We start from the raw sequence: 21,441 nt of genomic DNA on the forward strand, positions 1-21,441 counted from the left end.
TGTTTTAACAATGTAGAATGACTAATTAATTAACAAAATATTTCATCTAAGTTATGAAAATTTATTTATGAAATTATTGAAAAATATCATTTCTTGCTTAATAAAATATAATTGATTATTTTAAACGAAAATAAACAGTTAATATTACATCAATAAACCCATCAGCTACCGTCTATAGAAGGCAGTGACAAGACAGAGGATCGGCAACGTTTTTCTCCTATCTTTATCCACTGCCATTATAACGTGGACCTCACTATAGCTGTTAACCCTGTTGTCAATATTTGCAGTAGCAGAAGTCTTTCGGGGGTGAATTGAAGCATTCAATTTGGATTTTCGTTTAATAATAATTATTCATTAATTAGCATTTGAATAAATTCAATTACTCATTAATTTCCATCTGTAGATTATTTCGCATGGTAAATAGTACTCCTATTGACTCATATTTAAGATCACTGATTGCAATTGAAATTCATAGAAAATAATCAATATATAGGCCTTAATAATTAATTTGACAATGTATAATATAATGATCTTCTAATATTTTCAAAATACCCAATTTCAAACTAAACTCAATTTTTTATGGATTTTATTTCATTTGTAGCCTCGTGATATCCTGTGTGGAGCTGCTGATGAGGTGTTGGCTGTGTTGAAAAATGACAGACTGAAGGAAAGAGAGAAGAAAGTAGAGACGGAGTCACTTCTAGGTGGTCTGGCTGAGGAGAGGTTTGCCCTGCTCGTTAATCTCGGCAAGAAGATCACCGATTTTGGCACTGAGGAGAAAGTCAATGCAGCTGGTGAGTAGTTGCCTACTGGCTCTCTCTCGCAAAAGTCAATGGGCCATATGAGTTGAGCAAGTTGAGCATTTGCTTATACTTCTTAAATATGGAGCATTTGCTTATACTTCTCAAATATGGAGCATTTGCTTCATTTTCTATGAATAAACGTGAGCAAACCCTTTTTCTCATGCTCATCAAAAAAATAGTTTGAGCATTTGCTCAAAATTGTATGAATAAACTAGAGCATTTGCTCAACTTTTGAAGCAATTGCTTCAAAAAAGGTGAGTCTAGTCTGGAGCAGCTTTTCACCTTTTGCTCATAGTAAAATGGCTCAACTAATTCGTGTGAGTAAGAGGAAACTATATCAGATACGATTACAACCAATAGATGAGAACTATAAAACTCTTTTTAGATTCAATCATGATATTATATATCACCATTATTCCTACAAAAAAATAAATACAAAAGATACCTATCCAATATAAAGATAGCCATCATAGTATAGGAAATAGGCATTTAAGAAGATGAGAGTGTTGACGATTATAAGAAGGCTATTGAGTTTATAAGATTAGGCTAAAGATTATTATAGAGATGACATTTTTCACGCTATTATTATTTCAAAATTTAGAACTCAACTAACCTAAAACTCAATTCATGGATAGAGAACAGAGCAGACGACGCAAACACAAGCGTTGTCTATACTTGCATATTTAGCGCTTACGTCAGCTATAAAAAAAATCTGGTGTGGTACACTCACACAACTTTCCTTGCTCATTGAACTGGGAGCCTCATTCTTAAACGACAATAATTTAGAGAAATAACATAATGACGATTGGCGACAACATAATTATTTGAAACTACGATCAGACTAATGTATATGTGTGTATATAATAAATTGTTTTCAGAGTACTTTTTCCTTTGTGTAAATTGTGAAATCCGATGATTTTTTAAAAGTCGTCAAAACAGCTGTTCTACAGATGAAATGTCTCGACTATGTGTTATTTTTATAGACTGCTCTACCTACCTACCTCATGCACGAGAAGGAGGTTACAAAGTCCATTTCTCAAGGATGGGGTGAACCCCCCATTAGTTTCCCAAAAAGGAGACTCATGCCAGTTGATGGAGCTGACAAATAACTCTACAGAGTATGAATTTGAAATAAATCAGTCGAGTAATTTTTGAGAAAATCGTGAAAAACATGGTTTTTCAGTAATTATCCGCCATTTTTCTCAAGAATATTACGCAGCTCCTGCAATTTTCCTAGAAATCAGACTCATGTCAGTTGATAGGGCTTATAAATAGCTATCCATGGTATGAATTTGAAGAAAATCGTTCGAGCCGTTTTCGAGAAAACCGTGAAAAACATGTTTTTTTAGTAATTATCCGCCATTTTTCTCAAGAATATTACGCAGCTCCTGCAATTTTCCTAGAAATGAGATTCATGTCAGTTGATAGGGCTTATAAATAGCTATCCATGGTATAAATTTGAAGAAAATCGTTAGAGCCGTTTTCGAGAAAACCGTGAAAAACATGGTTTTTTAGTAATTATCCGCCATTTTTCGCGAGAATATTACGCAGCTCCTGCAATTTTCCTAGAAATGAGATTCATGTCAGTTGATAGGGCTTATAAATAGCTATCCATGGTATAAATTTGAAGAAAATCGTTAGAGCCGTTTTCGAGAAAACAGTGAAAAACATGGTTTTTTAGTAATTATCCGCCATTTTTATCGAGAATATTACGCAGCTCCTGCAATTTTCCTAGAAATGAGACTCATGTCAGTTGATAGGGCTTATAAATAGCTATCCATGGTATAAATTTGAAGAAAATCGTTAGAGCCGTTTTCGAGAAAACCGTGAAAAACATGGTTTTTTAGTAATTATCCGCCATTTTTATCGAGAATATTACTCAGCTCCTGCAATTTTCCTAGAAATGAGACTCATGTCAGTTGATAGGGCTTATAAATAGCTATCCATGGTATAAATTTGAAGAAAATCGTTAGAGCCGTTTTCGAGAAAACCGTGAAAAACATGGTTTTTTAGTAATTATCCGCCATTTTTTCCGCCATCTTGAATTGAATTTCTTATTGTCGGGTCCTCATTTTATAAGGACCTTAAGTTTAAAATTTCAAGTCAATCGGTTAATTAGGAATGGAGTTATCGTGTTCACTGACATACACACATACACACATACACACACACACACACACATACACACACACACACACACATACACACACACACACATACACACACACACACACAGACCAACACCCAAAAATCATGTTTTTGGACTCAGGGGACCTAGAAACGTATAGAAAACTTGAAATTGGGGTACCTTAATTTTTTTGGAAAGCAATACTTTCCTTACCTATGGTAGTAGGGCAAGGAAAGTAACAAAGGCCACAAAGGCGAATCAGCTGATGAAAAATCTCTAAAATACGTGAGCATTTGCTCCAGAGTTCAGGAGCATAAGGTACTAGTATAAGGTAAAGCTTATTCTTTAAAGTGAGAATATAAATCCCATAAGTTCTAATGGATCTATTCATACTCGCTCGGCCGGGCTGAGTGTGAATAATCCAATTAGAACTAATTAGTATTATATTTCACTGTTGTGTGAGAATCCAGCTTTGTTTTGATTGTTTTGAAAAATTTCTATGATGCAGATCATGGATTCTTCTACTGTATTTTTCAGTTTGTTTCTCATATTAACTTATAATATATGTTGAGAAATATTCAAGAAACATTCTAAATTGTTCCATGTCCAATATTTTATTCCTATTTATCTATCTCTCAGAGGAAAATATAATTTATAAAAACCAAATAAAAATTGAAAAGTGTTCCATGTCTAATGTTTTCTTCTACTTTTGTTTTCAGAGGAAAATATTGATGAGACGTATGGCATCAACGTGCAGTTTGAAGAATCGGAAGAAGAGGACGATGAAGATATGTATGGTGAAGTGAGAGAGGGGGAAGAAATGGAAGAGGAGGGAGAAGAAGCTAAACTGAATACTGCCATTCACGCCGAAAATGTAAGAATATATTTTTTCATTTTTTTAGTTGAGGTTCATGCTCACAAGAGCCCCATGCTTGTAGCCAGATCAATGTTAATCAGGTGCTGAATTTATAACTTGGACCTCTCTATACGGGTTGGGTGGGAGAATAAAGATCTTGAGTTTGAACGGTAAGATTGAATCTGAGAGTAAGGCCGTGGAGGATATTTCAAGTTGGTCATTTAATAATTATTTTTTCCAACAGTTACCTTGAAAAGAAGCCATTCATGCACTGATTACAGAACGCAAAGAATCACTTTTCCGCTCTAGTGCGGGAAAAAATTTTCTGCACTCCAGATTTGCAACATGGCAACGCAAAATAGTTATTAGGTTATATGGAGCACCAGTGCAGCAAGATTAAAATTAAGTTGGTAACGTGCACCGTTATAATAATATTAAGGCAGTGGATGACAGCGACAGCCACCACATGAGTGACAGCCGCCTTCATTCATTTACTACATTATTCAATTTTAAATAAATTAAAGTTTTTATTAATAACAACATCACACACACACAAACATTTGATGGATTTCAGGGAATTTTACCCATAATTACCCACTTTTCATATCCAATGGTAACTGTAGGAAAAATTTAATGTGAAATACGTGCGCAAAGTTCCTCTGCTGCACTCAACAAACCATTCCGCCCTCGCCTACGGCTCGGGCGTAAACGTTTCTTTCGGTGCAGCAAACTGTCACTTTGCGCACTAGTTGCACAAATAACTAATTCTTATGGCTTTATCGGCAGAGAGATCCTTTCGGATGTTCTGCCTTGCCGTATTACCCAATGTCATCCCCTATCAACACTCAAGTTTATAGGTTATGTATTCGGTTCTTCATGTTTTCTTACTAAAAAATTTGCACTTCCACTTCCTGAGTTTCTATTTTATAAAGTTTAAAATAAAAAAAACTACTTTCAAACACAAAATAATGTTCTTTTCTCTGTTTTTAAATACTCTGTTCTAACATGGCGAAACAGTTGTCTGTCACTCCAAGAAATCAGTCAGTAAACTTCTTCCACTAAGTTTTCAAATATTGTGTATATATAGAGTGGCACAGATGGATGGGGTGGTTTAAAATACTTGTCAAATTGTCAATAATTTTAGATTGAAATAATGTGCAAAACTTGTAGTTGAAATGGAAGTTTATTAACAGAAAAACAGTCGAGTTGGTTTTAATAAATTTCATCTATCAAATGCCCTCCTTCTCGAGCGATGCATTCTAGGAGTCGGTCCTTGACGTTCAAACTTGCCCGTTCAAGCAAATCAGCAGAAATTGAAGTGATTTCGTTGTCAATTGCTGCCTTCAACTCCTGAATGGTCCAGGGTTTGTTCATGTAGGCCCTTGCTTTTAAATAGTCACATATCGTGAGGTCTAGTGAGCGAGGGGGCGAAGGTGGGCCGTCCACTAGAACCGTTCTTGTCCGAACTAGCATTGGCCGAAAACTACCGAACGGTCCCCCAAACAAAGAAAGGAATAGATGCTCGTCCATTGCAACAGGTTCATACGGCCATCTCCGGCCGATCAATTTTCGATCCGAATTGAATGGGATTTTCCGGCCGAACTAACTAGTCGAGCGGAGACAACAAAGTGTTCCTAACCTAAAATTGTTTCACAGTCTTGTTTGTTTTTGTTTTTTGAAGTTGTTCTGTTTTATAAAGCTGTAACTATGGACAATGAAAAGTTGATAAGTTTGATTCAAGAGCATGTTCCATTGTGGGATATGTGAGACAAAAGATATCATCGTTGTGATGTTCAAAGGTATCTGTGAACAAAGATTGCTTAGTAATGAATAACTAATTTAGTGGATATTTGTTTATTCAATTTTCAAAATCTCAATATAATCATTGTTTATGATGAACAAAGATTGCTTAGTAATGAATAACTAATTTAGTGGATATTTGTTTATTCAATTTTCCAAATCTCAATATAATCATTGTTTATGAAAAATTTTGGTGGCTATGATAGTAGTTAATTCAATAATTGGCAACTAGACTGACGTAAACGGTTCCAATGGACGACCATATTCGGCCAAATTAACGGCCGGCAGATTCGTCCGATCCAACGGCCGAACGGATCGGTTTAAAACGGTTCCAGTGGCCGGTTAACCCAATGCAGATCTCCATTACGGGAGATCAAACGGCCAGGGAACAGAGCACGTAGTGGTTTTGAGGTTGAGTGGTAGAGAGGACTTAAAAGTCCTAACTCCGCCTAATAAAGAATTTTTTCATTTTCATTTTCACGTACAGCTTGCATTGATATCCTTGCGGTATGTACGGTTTCCCCGTCTTTTTGGAACCACATATTATCCATGTGATGATCATAAGTGTGGAGATCATAAACTCCTGGTGATGTGTTTGATCGGGCAATGCGGAACGACTCCAAGAATGCATCGCTCGAGGAGGGCATTTGATGGATGTAATTTTTTAGAATTAACTTTAATAATTTTCTGTTAATCGATTTCTACTGCAACTACACGTTTTGCACTTTAATACCTTCAAATATATTCTAATACCTTCAGAACTGACAGTTTGACGAGTATTTTAAAACCACCCGAACCATCTGGGACATCTTGTAATATTATAGTAGATACCAATGAACCAACGTTAGTAGACAGAAGGTTGATCACTCACAGGTGTAAGATTTGAAGTGGTGGGAGGAATGCCAGCGTGACGTCACGTGTAGTAAAAAAGTGATAGAGTAACCACACTGAGCATACAGTTTATTCACTGTATCTTCAAATACATCGTCGTTTAATCCCCTCAAGATTGACCTAGAACTTAAAAATTCTCCATACTTATAGCGAATGAATCACCGATTCTAATGATGTTGTTTAATATTTCAAGTTCATTCAACTTGTATGAATAAAATGAAGTTGAAAGTTTTTCAAGAATGTAAACACGTGACACGAAAAAGTTAATAAGCTGGAAAAGCGTTAGATTAACCCATTTCAGATTAACCCATAAAAAATCTTGATAAACCAATGCATTGCAATAAAACAATAAACCGATCCCGATAAATCCAATGAATTTCATTCATATAAATGCACTGAACACATGCTGGTATCGAGCACATGTTCTACCTACGAGAATCAAAATATCTCATCCCCGAAATTCACAAGCTGATGCATAGCCAAACTTCAAAATATAACCATGACCTAGAAGATAAAGAAACCTTAAGGGTTTGAAAGGGAAGGTTAGGAGGTGGGTTTTTGCTTTTATATTGCAAAATGCTTGTATTATTCAAATGTTTTGATAATTATTGTAAAGCAGAAACAGAAAGCTTGCATGTCAGAGAATGTTTGTGTTATATAATTTGACTATAGGTCACCGTATGATTTTCAAGAATGCGATATTCTGCCTGCTCTGTACTACAGCCTACGTCACGGCTGCAGTTCCCCCACTCAAATTGCATTTCAACTAAAATACTATAGATGAGTGACCAACCTTCTGTCTACTAACTTTGCCAATGAACACCTTTTCAAATGTAGATTTCCAATCTTCTAACCTCCAAATACCTGTTCACAGCTTAACAGCAAAATCTTTTCAAGTTCTTTGCCGGTAGTGCCACATTGCAATTGAGTGTGGCATCTTGGAGTGGGGCGGTGCCTCCTTGGGTGTCCTGCGTCTTATTGCGGTCTCACAGAGAGCACTTACCAAAGCACTATTAGCCAAAAATCATAGATATCCAACACATTTAATTTTCCAAGAATTCCCTTTTTTAAATATAAAACAATTATTTATTTATTTATTTAAAATATTAGCCACTATTAGCCAAAAATCGTAGATATCCAACACATTTACTTTTCCAAGAATTCCCTGTTTTAAATATAAAACAATTATTTATAAAAAATTTACTTACTTGTCTTTATAAAAAAGTAACTTTGTCTTCAATGAAAAAAGAAAGAAAGAAAGAAAGAAATATTTATTGCCAAAATCATTAAACACAACTTTACAAATGTGAAAAATATAAAAATTTTCATATACAATACATTACAAAAAACTTAAAATTAAAATATTTTCCATTTAAACATCGATTATAATATTATCATTGGCGTTACCAGCAAAACTAAATAGTTTGAGCGATGGCAACGAGTAATCAGTCGGCTATAATTAGTGGCTTGAGATTCAGTCGAAAATAGAAAAAATATAATAAAGAAAAAAGAAACATATGGAATGTATGAAAAACTAGAAAAAAAATAATAAAATTTCAATCCGAAAAGAAGAAGTACTAAGAGTGAAATACTAAGAGAGTAGAAAAACTAGAATGAATTCATAATAATTTAAAAACTCAAAAGAAAAAGAGATGATTCATGTAATTATTAATCTACAATTCACTGTACATATGTAATTATATTAACATTTAGTAACATAATGTAATTCATTTGTAACATATATGCAATTCCTTTTGTAAGCAAAAAGAGGAAAACAATACAATACAGTACACATGACACAAAAAATAAAACTTAAACTCAGAGAGAGAAAAATTAATCTGGGAGTATAGCCCTACTAATAATAAATTCAGAGGAACTGAGGAAGACAGTATATGTACATCAAATTAAAATTAATCAAATTAAACATTATTATCCCACTAGAAACAGATTGCATATAAATATTCAATTTCCCCGATTAAGTAATTCTATTCAACTTAGAAACTGTTTTCATTCAGCCCATCAGCCCATTGGAAGTTTTAGGCCCGGTTGCACAACAGCCGGTTAAATTTTAACCGTGATTAATTTTATGAGAACCAATCAGAGAAGGCGTTTTTGAAAAGACGGCTTCTCTGATTGGTTATCGTGGAATTAATCACGGTTAAAATTTAACCGGCTGTTGTGCAACCGGCACTTAGTAATAAAACGGCCGAGATTTCGACTACTGAGGGGGTTAGCGTTGCCGTCTACAACCGGAGAGTGAGCGGGTGGCTGCTCTGCATCGGTTCAGATGCTGCGGGGGCTCTTCTACATTCTCCATATAGATGAATATTTCCAGTTCTAAACACAAAATAACATTCAAATATTACACACAATACCACGCAAATAAAGCTATTACTCTCAACTCAGCCCTTTTAACACCGTCGATCTGAATTTTTTTTTCCTATCTTTAGTTTTACAATTCATTATTATAATAAACTTTCTTATTATTCTTTCAATTTGCATTATTATTCATAGTTTGTAATTTATTTTATTATTGCTAGTGTTTCCTTTTGTCTGATAATTTGCGACTCCTCCCTGCACACGGACAAATCATCCAGGCAGTGAGAATTTATTCATGTAATTCATAACACTTTTATATTTTGTAAATATGTCATATTTTATGAATAAACCAATTTGAATTTGAATATTTGATTAATTCGTATGTAATTTCTTTTATCTTGAATAAATGAATTTGAATTTTCTAACTTGTAATTTTCAGCTAGGAGGCGGTGAAGAGATGAAGCAAGAGAAAGCGCTACACAACCTGGACATAGTTTAATCTTTTTCAATTTTCAATTTCCTACTGCCACTATAACCATAGAGAAACAATAGCGTAAGTAGATATCCCATGGTATAGGACGTTTATGTCGCAACTTTTACTGTTATCTCAAGCCGATAGTCCACGTAGTTCTTTCCCGTGAAGCTGTGTGACGCTCGTAGTCTCTCATACTGTGCCGTTCATACACTCTCACCCCAACAAAACAGTAAAAATCGACAGTAATCGGCTTGAGATAACATAAAAAGTTACGTCATAAACGCCCTATACCATGGGATATCTACTTACGCTATTGTTTCTCTATGCTATAACGTATACCTCACTATAATGTTGTTTGCAATATTTTACATTTTTTATCCTTTTCTAACATCTGTCGACAGCTGGGAGGCGGTGAAGAGACGAAGAAAGAGAAAGCGCTGCACGCACTGGACATAGACGCGTACTGGCTGCAACGGCGACTGTCCAAGTTCTACGACGACGCGATGGTGTCGCAGGCGCGTGCGGCCGAGGTGCTGCAGGTGCTGAGGGATGCCGGCGACGACCGCGACTGCGAGAATCAGCTGGTGCTGTTGCTCGGTTACGACTGCTTCGACTTTATCAAACTGCTCAAGAAGCATCGACAGATGAGTGAGTCTCAACAAATAGCTTACATTAGTCTAGTAATTTAAGTTATGTAGGCCTACAATGTTTTGAAAACTTGAATCCACTACTCGTATATCAATGTAGACCCTTCTTCAAGCGTTGTAGAATCAGCTGATGCTGTTGCTCGGATATGACTGCTTCGACTTTATCAAACTGCTCAAGAAGCATCGATAGATGAGTGAGTGTCAATCTTCTTCAAACAGTATAGTAATTGTTTGAACAAATGTTGTTCAGTCATCGACAAGTCGCGTAACCAAATTTTTCACCACACTGCACAGAAAACAGCTGTTTTCCAGTCCCTACGTAGATCTGAAAGACATTGTTTGCAGACGACTCTCGTCTGACGTCAGAACAGGTTTCTTTCCGGCCTAGGCCGGAAACAGTACCCTTTCCAGCCGCTAACATGGAACTAAGAAAGGTGATCAAAAAACTTTTCATTATTTGTGTTCATTATTCAATAATTAAAACATATTTATAATAATATCATCTTATTGTCATTTGAAAGAATAAAAAAGTATAAACTCAACCTCCCACATAATTGAACATAATCTTTTAGGTTATTTAGACAAATCAGAATAAAAAATTAAAATACTTGGACAATTTCCTGATATTCAGATTACCTCAGATTTGCTAGAGCTATCACCTTCCACTTCTGCTTTCGGAAGTGCTTAGTAAACAACTATTCTCATATATATATATTGTTTATTTTTGTGTGTGGCGAAAAATAGCGTTCGCACCACGGGCAAAAATGTTTTTCCGGCTCTCAATCTTTTCTAGTCCTCGGCCTACGGCCTCGGACTTGAAAACCGATTTCGAGCCGGAAAAATCTCATTTTCTGCTCTAGGTGCGAAATATACTTTATCGCTACACTGCAAAGAAATCATACAATTCCCGGGCGTTTTTTAGGTTGGAATGATACTGTTCTATGAACAGCTAATCTCAATTTGAGCCCGGAAAAGTCAAGGTCAGTCACGATACTCGACCCTAAAGTGGCCACTTTCCGATCACTTCCAATTTCCGTGTATTTTATTATACACGTATTGTATTATGTGAGAGTATTAATTGTGCACGACGAGAGGGACTCTGGTGTTGACAGCTTTCTCGTCGTGCGCTACCCACAGATGGCATTAGCAATCAATAATAAGTCTGACCAGCTGTTTCTATTCACAACTTTTTAATCTTTTGAATATGGCCTATGTTGAAACACTTGAAACACACAAGTTATTGTATTTAGTCATTTGTTGTTTACTCATTTTCAATTTCAATTTCAATTTCAATTTATTTTCCTTTACACACATACATAAAATACAAGTAATATTAAATTACAACAAGAATAAACAACTAGCAAAATTAGTACAAAAAAAAAAAACAAAAATGTCCGTACAAGATGCTAATTCAGAATTTGGTGTAAAGGGGTGGGATTGAAGCTCATCCAACTATGGTTACCCATGTACTAGGAAGGCTTTCAATCCTTGAGAGGGAAAATAAAGGATTAGGAAAAAAGGTGAGGTGGGATGATAGGATAGTTAATTTAATAAAGAAAAATAAATAAAAAGGTCCACACTAGATTGGTAAGTGAGCACACAAAAACACTAAGTTCCTCTTTTACTTTGTTTAATTTACAGGTAGAAAAAATAGTTCGTTTTAATCCAAATACTAATATCATGTTTTATTTTTTTAGTCAACTCTGCGCAGCAGATATATTCTTCAGGAATTTTATTTATCAATTTAGTGCTTAAATATATAAGTTGTCTTCTGATGGTTTCAATGTTTGTATTGTACATAAGATACTTATTTGAGGAGGGTCTCAGATTGTACAGGTTATTGATTGTGTTATTTGTGCAAGGAAAATTAGCTTTATGTTTGATTATATATTTCGCTACATTTATTACGTACAACTGCCTAACTGTTAACACATTAAACTCTTTGAAAGTCAAGTCGGTTGGGTAAAGTCTGGGTTTATTTAAAATTGTTTTGATTATTGATTTTTGAATTATGAAAAGCTCTTCTAAGTGAGAATTATAACAGCCCCCCCATACGGATATACCATACTGAATTATGGACTGGACCAGTGCAAAGTAAACCATTTTTAGATGTTTTGAGTTCAGAATTTTTTTTGCTTCGTAGAATTTATAGGATAGATATCTCATTCTTCTCATTCATTTTCATATGATTCGCTGATTGTGTAGCGAAGAATATCGTACGTTACTTGGCCGTGAATGTCTCTTGCAGGGCTTGAATGAAATTCCAGTCTCGTCTGACGCCTCGACTGGAAACATCATGCTCGCCCTGGAAACGGCCTCTTCCCGGACACGTGACTTGAATAGCTATTGAAACAGTGTAAAGCTGGATTCTCATACAATAGTGGACAGTGAAATTATAATTCGCACTAGTTCTAATTGGACTGTTCCCACTCAACCCGGCCGTACAAGTATGAATAATCCTATTAAAACTTATGGGAATTATACGAGTATTTTCACTGTCACTGTTGTGTGCGAATACAGCTTTAAGAGTCATCATAAAGATGGCATCGTAATAATGATAATAATAATAATATCGAGTGACCTGGCTGGCTCAGGTCTGGTGTCAAAGTTTTCAGGTCGCAACTGATCAATTTCAGAGCCTCTGACATGACCTAACGACTGCTTTTAAGGCAGCCGGGACCGACGGCTTAACGTGTCCATCCGAAACACGGTAATGTCATCACGCTAACATCAGTCGATGAGTATTGAACCATCTTTTATCTATCTACTCATCTATTGAATGTTTAATCTAAGTAGCTGATGAAATTAAGAAAGTAGTAAGCTCGAAAAGATTATCCTATCATTTAACTCACAATACAGTCACCATAAGCTGCGTACAGACTCACGCGCTGCGCGAAAAACGTGCATTTCTCGAACAAGGTTTTGCCAAGTAGGCCTACATCGTCTGATCGCGATCAGAATTTGAGCTTGCCACATGCTCCATTGTTGTCGGCGAGAGCTTGGCCAGTTCTTAGCGCGCGAACCGGAATAGTGCGACCTGCGATCATCTTGCGTACTGCTCGCAGCGCAAAATTCTGTACTCACCTATATGTAACCCAATTTCGTACTCAGTTTCCGCTTCATTGATGTTTGTATGAAGTAAGCTAGAGAATTAAATATTCGTTTCATTTTGCAGTCCTGTACTGCACCCTGCTGGCCTCCTCACAGAGCGAGGTGGAACGGCAGAAGCTTTTGGAGGAGATGAACGCGGATGTGGCGTTGTCACGCATTCTACGTCAGCTGGAGACCGGGAAAGGAGACGAGGAAGGAGGTGGCGCTGGGGGCAGAGATGAGGAAGGAGGCAGCACGTCTGTGAGGGCGGCCAGGAGGAAGGAGGCAGCTGGAGGTGGAGGTGGAGGCGGAGGGGAGATTGGAGGAGGCTCTGGTGGTCAGGTAAGGATGGATCAGCAATCAACCATTCAAAAATGTTGGTCCCAGTTGCACGAAACACTGTTGAATTTAAATCATGATTAAATACAACGAGAACCAATCAGGGAAGACTTTTCTGGAAAGAAGGCTTTTGTGATTGGTTCATGTGGTCTGATGCCACATGAACCAATCAGAGAAGGCTTCTTTTTAGGAAAGTCATCCCTGATTGGTTCACGTGGCATTCAATGATTCAATGATGATTCAATGATTTTATTACAGCCAGAAAATACATACAGTACACTAGGCCATGTCATTACAATAAAATTTCTAACAGAATTACAATAACAATACATAAATAAAGATAATACACAACATGCAGTGCAAGAGCAGGCTTCAAAGCTATTCGGTTTCTCACAAGAAAATAATAAATAATAATACAGAAATATCAATAAACAATTACTAAACTTCAATTCTATCACAGTCTATACAGCCTATTCTAATTTTAATCTATACCTACTTTTACAATAAATCGTGAACAAACTAAAACCATAGAAACTCTATTATCACAGTCGGCAATTTACTTAGTGCTTTACACAGTCAATTTACATAGTGCTTGGGTCAGACTCGTCAAACTCATGAATGGAATAGAACGGGTTGGCGACCAGCCATGACTTGACCCGCTTCTTAAAGCTCACCAGAGGCAGCTCTCTTACTTCATCAGGTAGCCTATTGAAAAATCTGATGCCAGATATGGGAAAACTTTTCCTGGATCTTTCCAATCTCACCCCGGGCAGGACCAGGTTTCCATTTCCCCGTGTAGCGTGACTGTGGATCTGATTGGCCCTGGTGTACAAATGAATATTCTATCTAACCGAAACCAAGCACTCGTATATGTACAGGCCGTAAACTGTCATCACTCGTAAATGTACAAACAATGGTTTGCAGTGATCAATCCAAACAGCTCTCATCACAATTCTAATGGCTCTTTTTTGAATTAATAGCACCCTATTCACACTCGCATCGTGCCCCCACAGCCTTGTACCATATGCAATATGGCTCTGGAAAAAGCAAAGTAAGCTTGGCGCACAAAACTGTCAGGCACACATGATACAAGCCTTCTAAGCAGAAAAATGACCCTACTTAGCCTTTTGCAGAGCTGGCTGATGTGAGCCTCCCAGGTCAACCTACTATCCAGGGAAAACCCCAAGAGCTTCACAGTACCCGTGGCAATCCCAGAATTGAGGCTGAATGATAGCTCCTGAGTCTTGTCACTGTTAAGAGCCAGCTTATTTAGATCAAACCATTGAGACGCACTATGATACAGCTCCCTCACGTGGCATTCAATCACCTGCCTATTACATTGCAAGGTATTTTTACCCTCTTTCTCCTAGCACACCACATATTTTAGCAAATTTATCTACTTTTTTACTATGTTATATCATAGAGAAACAATAGCATACGTAGATATCCCATGGTATAGGGCGTTTATGTCGCAACTTTTACTGTTATCTCTAGCTGATAGTCCACGTAGCTCTTTCCCTTGAAGTTGTGTGGCACTGGTAGTCTCTCATATTGTGCCGTTCATACACTCTCACCCCAACAAAACAGTAAAAATCGACAATAATCAACAGTAATCGGCTTGAGATAACAGTAAAAGTTGCGACATAGATTCCCTATACCATGGGATATCTACTTACGCTATTGTTTCTCTATAGTTATATTTACTGTAATTGTTTTATTGTACAGGGACCGGCATATTAATCTGACGATTTTGTAATAAGTGTTGTGTTGACACCACTGTCATTGAGAAGGCAAGAATGTTGTACATCGACAGGTCTATTCATGCCATTTCAGTGGCCAGCATGACGTGGTCAAGTGAACATCGAGCATTTGTGATTGAAGCTTATTTCAAAAGAAGATCAGTTATTTTTACTTCGCAGACATTTCAATTTAAATCGACACGCGCCTGTTCCCAGTAGGAGTATGATCTTGTTGTGGGTAAATAATTTTAGGAAACGTCGTCTGCTTTATAAGCAAACCCAACAGGACGAAAACGAACCGTGAGATCGCCTGAAAAACGCTAGAGTAGCTGTTACACAGCTTCCATGACGTTCAGCAGCGAAACATGCTGTTGCGCTAGCCATTTCTGATTAAAGTGTACGACGAATTTTTTATTCCGACCTGAAATTCCATTCGTATAAGATAATGTTAGTGCAACAACTCAATGCAAATGATTGGGCACATCGCAAAACCGCTTACGAGATCATTCTCGAAAATGTCCACCAGGATGCCATTAATTATTCTTTCAAGAGACGAGACACATTTTCATTTGTCGGAGTTTGTGAATAAACAAAATTACTGTATTTGGGCAGCCAAAGAGCTAATAATCCACAGAACTAGAGGAAGTCATTCAACGAGAAATTGAGGTAATTCCACAAATGATGATTGAGTGAGCAATGGAAAATTTTAGAATTAGCTTGAGTGAGAGTGTGAAAAGAAACGGAAAACATTTGGATGACATAATCAATCCTCGAATAGAAAAACTTTGTGAGTGATCTATGTAATTCACTGTAAATTGCAATTCTATCTTTAATTTGATATATTACATGTTTAAATTGTACGGAACATACTTTATTTATTTATATTTATTTATTTATAATTTTTACAAGTAGATTGGGAGAGAAAACTAAGGATACTCCTTGTACTATTTCTTTCCCAAATTTAGATAACACTTTAAGGGCCGTTTGCACAGTATAGATTGCTAAACTCGATTAAGTTAATCCGATAGTTTAAACTTGAATCGGTTTTCTCAGTGCATTTACTAATCCAGTTTAAGTTAAACTAGTTTAGCGTTAAGTTGGTAATAGAATGTCATCGTTTATAATATCAGGAAGGCTGATTTTTACAGGAAATTTGTTATTTGTTTACAAACCATCAGTAATTTGAGGTTATGTAGCTATTATTTTAGTATTTTCTTGTTCTTGTTCAAAATCCACAGAGTTGTAAGCTGTACGGTTCTAAAAGTGAAAAGCGATCAAGAAATTCTTTAAAAACTTACGTTTAGTTGGCACCAGAAAATGTATTTTAGAATGTAAGATAAAAAGTTATTTTGTTACGCTTGAATCTACTATGGTCTTCCTCGTTTATTAGAAATCTCTGGAAAGCAATATATCTCATTTATGTGTTATTAAAAACATGTTTTCCAATCGAAGACCACTGTTAAAAATTGTCTCATTTTCTATCAAGTGGCTTATTCAATCAAAATACTAAATTGGCAGTTGCTGTACTCAAGCAAAAGCGTTAAAAAATTCTCTATCCCAGAAATTTAAATTATTAATTTTGCCCAATTTTTCTCAGTTTCAAAATTTCTTCGCAGTCATCTTTATCAATCGCATTAAAAACTTCTATCAATTCCTCCATTACAATTATTTTTACATTCAAATAATAATTCACTATAACCTAAATTAATAATAATTATCGTCTACAGAAGCATTAAAAACAACCGTCGAAAAATAATTTACTATAAGCTGTTTCCCCATCAAATCTTTACAGATTTCAAGTTAATCCAAATTATTTGGTTTAAACCTTCTGCTTTGGAGGTTTAAACTTTCCCAGAGTTTAAACTCAATACAGAGATTAAACTGTTACTGTGCAAACAGAATTTTAGTTTAAACCAAAGAAAATCCAGATTTGGTTTAAGCTTTAGCCTAAACTTACACTGTGCAAACGGCCCTTAAAGTACAAAATAGGGTTATGATTTCACTTTACTAAAATTTAGTCCATTTTCACTCAAAAACAACGAAAACTAATATTTTTAAATTACGGTTCTAAACAGAATAAGAAACAAAAATATCACACTCAAATCATCATTAATCTCTGATTATTATCCCTCAAAAATCGTCAGGTTTTTATGCCGGACCCGGTATATTGTTTTTTCTCTTATGTTAGTTTGACAAACGTGTTCAATTCTATTGTATTGTATTTAGATAGTTTCTTCAACTTCAACTTTCAACAGTCAACTCAACTGATAAATTCGTATTCTTGAACGTTACTTGACAATCTTTAAGCTCCACTTATTTCAGTTTGACAAACGTATTCAATGCTATCTTTCTTTCTATTGTATTTTATTGATGTAGTCTATTCTTACATTTTACTTTCTCATTCAGCTTAACTGATAAATCCGTACTCTTGAACGTTACCTGACAATCTCTAAGCTCTACTTATGTTAGTTTGACAAACTTATATTCTACTAGCCGTCAGGCTCACTTCGCTCGCCATATCCGTCTAGCCAGGGGGCTCCGCCCCCTGGACCCCCGACTGGATCGTCCAAGAATAGGTCAGCGGCTCGCTTCGCTCGCCTGCATTTTTTATTTGAGCATGCTTCATTCCATCAGAAAGTCAAAGTACTGAGAAAACGCAGAAAAGCTGAGAAAAACGCTGATTTTGGGCGTATCTTTGATAAAATATTAAAATCACCTCATCACAAAATTTTTAGACCCTAGCTAAACCTCTGTACCAAATTTGAACATTTTCTGTCTATTACTTGATGAAAGAACTGAGAAAACGCAAAAAACGCTAATTTTGGGCGTATCTTTGGCGTTATTTCAAATTCCTTCTAACACAACATTATTACACCCCAGCTGAGCTTCTGTAGTAAATTTGAACATTTTCTGTTCATTTGTTCTCGATAAAGCTGAGAAAGCGCAAAAAACGCTGGAAAAACGCTAATTTTGGGCGTATCTTTGACGTTATTGCAAATTTCTTCTAACACAACATTATTACTGAGCTTCTGTACTAAATTTGAACATTTTCTGTTCATTTGTTCTCGATAAAGCTGAGAAAACGCTAAAAAAACGCTGGAAAAACCCAGATTTTGGCCGTATCTTTGGAAATTTTTCCAAATCCGTTCTTAGTGCGCCTCTAAAGGGCCAACTGAACATACCTACCAAATTTGAACGTTTTTGGTCCGGTAGATTTTTAGTTCTGCGAGTGAGTGAGTGAGTCAGTCAGTGAGTGAGAGCCATTTGGCTTTTATGTATATAGATTCTATTGTATTGTATTCAGATAGACTGTTCTTTAGAATATACGTCACTTATTCATTCAACTAAACTGATAGATCCGTATTGAAGAACGTTACCTGTCGCTCGACGATTTACTTGAATCTTTGAACTCTACTTATGTCAGTTTGATAAACGCATTTAATTGTATTGTATTGTATTCAGGTGGCCGGATCAAGGCAGGTGCTGGACCTGGAGGATCTGGTGTTTGCGCAGGGATCACATTTTATGTCCAACAAAAGGTGTCAACTGCCCGATGGGTCATACCGGAAGCAACGTAAAGGTAGGTGCACCAACAATAGCAGCGTTTTGGAAACGATTGTTGTGTTTACAGTCGTCCGAGATTACAGTCAATGTCTAATGCCTATAATAGTGAGGTCCACGTTATAATGGCAGTGGAGAAAGATTGATTGATTGATTGATTTATTTGTGTAGATTACAATATATACTGGCTTATACACTTATATACAGTAGCTTACAATACAGCAAAACTATAGATGAATTTACATAATATAGACTAAGAAAATAATTATTGAACTGTATATGATATGAAAAAGCAAATTGTAATATAATAACTATAGATAATAATCATATTGTTATGCATCTACATAAATTGGCGGAGCTTTGGACATATCAATGTCCATTCTTCGGACATTGATAGGAGAACAACGTTGCCGATGCTCACAGTCTTGTAAATGCCTTCTTGACGGTAGCTGATACAGGTTTATTAATGTAATATTAATTGTTCATCCTCGTTTAAAATAATCAATTATATTTTATTAAGCTAGAAATTATATCTTTCAATAATTTCATAATAAATTTCCATAATTAAAAAGAAATATTTTGTTAATTAGATATTAATTATTCTACATTGTTAAAAACGATCTGGCAACAGATCAAGCGAGAAAGATATAGCACTATCCGCTTTGTTGAATGATAGATAAGGATAGCAATACCATTGCTAATCAAACACTGCCATTATAACGTGGACCTCACTATATATGTTCGATGTTTTTGAATTGGTAGTATTGTTGTCTAGTTGCTCTCCGCCTATAGGCAAAGCTATATATATCTATATATAGCCCTGCCTATAGGCAGGACCCGAACTGTACTGCAGTAGTAAAACGAGAACTAATATGAAAATGGAGACTTGTCACAATATACAGAGCCCGGCATAAAAACCTGACGATATTTGAGGGATAATAACTGAAATGTGCTTCGTACAATTGGATCATGTAATATATCAAATTAAAAGATCAAATTTTGCAATTTATAGTAAATTACATAGATTACTCACAAAGTTTTTTATTTGTAGATTATGTCATCCAAATGATTTCCGTTACTTTTCACACTCACTTGACCTAATTCTAAAATTTGCCATTGCTCGCTTAATCATCATTTGTGGAATATGTAAGCAGGATGTGGAACGGCGGGAGAAGCCTCCACCGAATATGTAAGCAAGATATGCCTACACCCAATATGTAAGCAAGATATGCCTACACTCAATATGTAAGGGGAAAAGAACTATGAATACAAGAAATGAACAGAATAACTAGAACTTTAATGAGTCTTTAACATATTTACATTTGAACAAAACAAGATTAATTTGATTATAAAACAATATTTTATATGAATTAATGGGGAAACACTCGCTTGCTGCTAATGAGGATTCAATGTTTGTGGTTATGAAAAATTTAAGAACAATGATTCAGTAGTCACCTACCTTTTTGAAATAGCTTCCCACTTTGGCATCCACTGGTATTTCGCGACTTAAGTATGTTAAAAAAAGAACAAATATTAACTGAACCAATGAATAGGCTCAGAACCCGTCTCCCTTAACAATTCAATTATTTTTATACTGCCCGATCTGTGACAGAATAATTGAACTATTAAACGAACCGAAATCTAGCCTTTTTCACTGGATCAGCCGGACTTAACTCTCAGTCCTATCGAACGAGCTCACACACTGACTCTCACACTCACCAAAAGTAAAATTTTGGGTATTAAATATAACTCAGTCAATGCCAAACATGAAAGCCATTTCAAATACATATTAGTATCTGTCGCACAAGCGGCACGTTTGTTATTAAAAACAAAAGAGAAGCTACATTAATTTTGACAACAAATGAAATAAACAAGCTTTCTGTCGATGACAAAAATTGTTCAAAGACAAAAACACTGTTCATTAAACTTTTTTAATTTAAAACTCTAAAATTCTGATCAATATGAGATAAATATATGATTCATATATATGTCCCATATGACCAGGTGACAAATTGCTTCAATTTCTCGTTGAATGACTTCCTTTAGTTTTGTGGATTATTGTCTGCTCAATAACGGTAATTTTGTTTATTCACAAATCCCGAAAAATGAAAATGTGCCTCGTCACTTGAAAGAATAACGGCATACTCCTGGTGGACATTTTCGAGAATGATCTCGCAAGCGGCTTTGCAATGTGATCAGTACTTTGCATTAAGTTGTTGCACAAACATTATCTTATATGGATGGAATTTTAGGTCGGAATGAAGAATTCGTCGTACACTTTGATCAGAAATGGCTAGTGCAACAACATGTTTCGCTGCTGAACGTCGTGGAAGCTGTGTAACAGCTACTCTAGCGTTTTTCAGGCGATCTCACGGTTCGTTTTCGTCCTGTTGGTTTCATTTTTAAAGCGGTCAACGTGTTCCTGAAATTCTTTACCCTCAACAAGATCGTATTCCTACTGGGAACAGGCGCGTGTCGATTTAAATTATTGAAATGTCAGCGACATAAACGCTGTTTTAAGATAACTGAGTCATTGTTTTTAAAATAAGCTTCAATCACAATCGCCTGATGTTCACTTGACCACGAAATACTGGCTATTGAAATGGCAAGAATAGACCTGTCGATGTACAACATTCCCGCCTTTTCAGTGGCACTGGTTCAAACATTACAATTACTACAAAATCGTCAGATTAATATGCCGGTACAATAAAACAATTACAGTAAATATAGCCATAGAGAAACAATAGCGTAAGTAGATATCCCTTCTTAATATTAATATGCCGGTCCTGTATA

The 21,441-nt window shown here is 35.9% G+C and overlaps 1 protein-coding gene across 1 annotated transcript in view; it reads left to right on the forward strand.

The window, feature by feature from the left end:
* Positions 1-21,441, forward strand: part of LOC111043582 (putative U5 small nuclear ribonucleoprotein 200 kDa helicase) — a 111,542-nt gene that overhangs the window by 5,647 nt on the left and 84,454 nt on the right. Inside the window, exons 4-8 of the mRNA XM_039425655.1 lie at positions 602-794; positions 3,651-3,805; positions 9,674-9,920; positions 13,095-13,351; positions 18,550-18,667. Of these exons, the coding sequence (XP_039281589.1) occupies positions 602-794; positions 3,651-3,805; positions 9,674-9,920; positions 13,095-13,351; positions 18,550-18,667 (970 nt within the window). The remainder of the gene's footprint in view (positions 1-601; positions 795-3,650; positions 3,806-9,673; positions 9,921-13,094; positions 13,352-18,549; positions 18,668-21,441) is intronic.

The sequence above is a fragment of the Nilaparvata lugens genome, chromosome 4 (genome assembly GCF_014356525.2).
Source record: "Nilaparvata lugens isolate BPH chromosome 4, ASM1435652v1, whole genome shotgun sequence".
Lineage (NCBI taxonomy): Eukaryota > Metazoa > Arthropoda > Insecta > Hemiptera > Delphacidae > Nilaparvata > Nilaparvata lugens.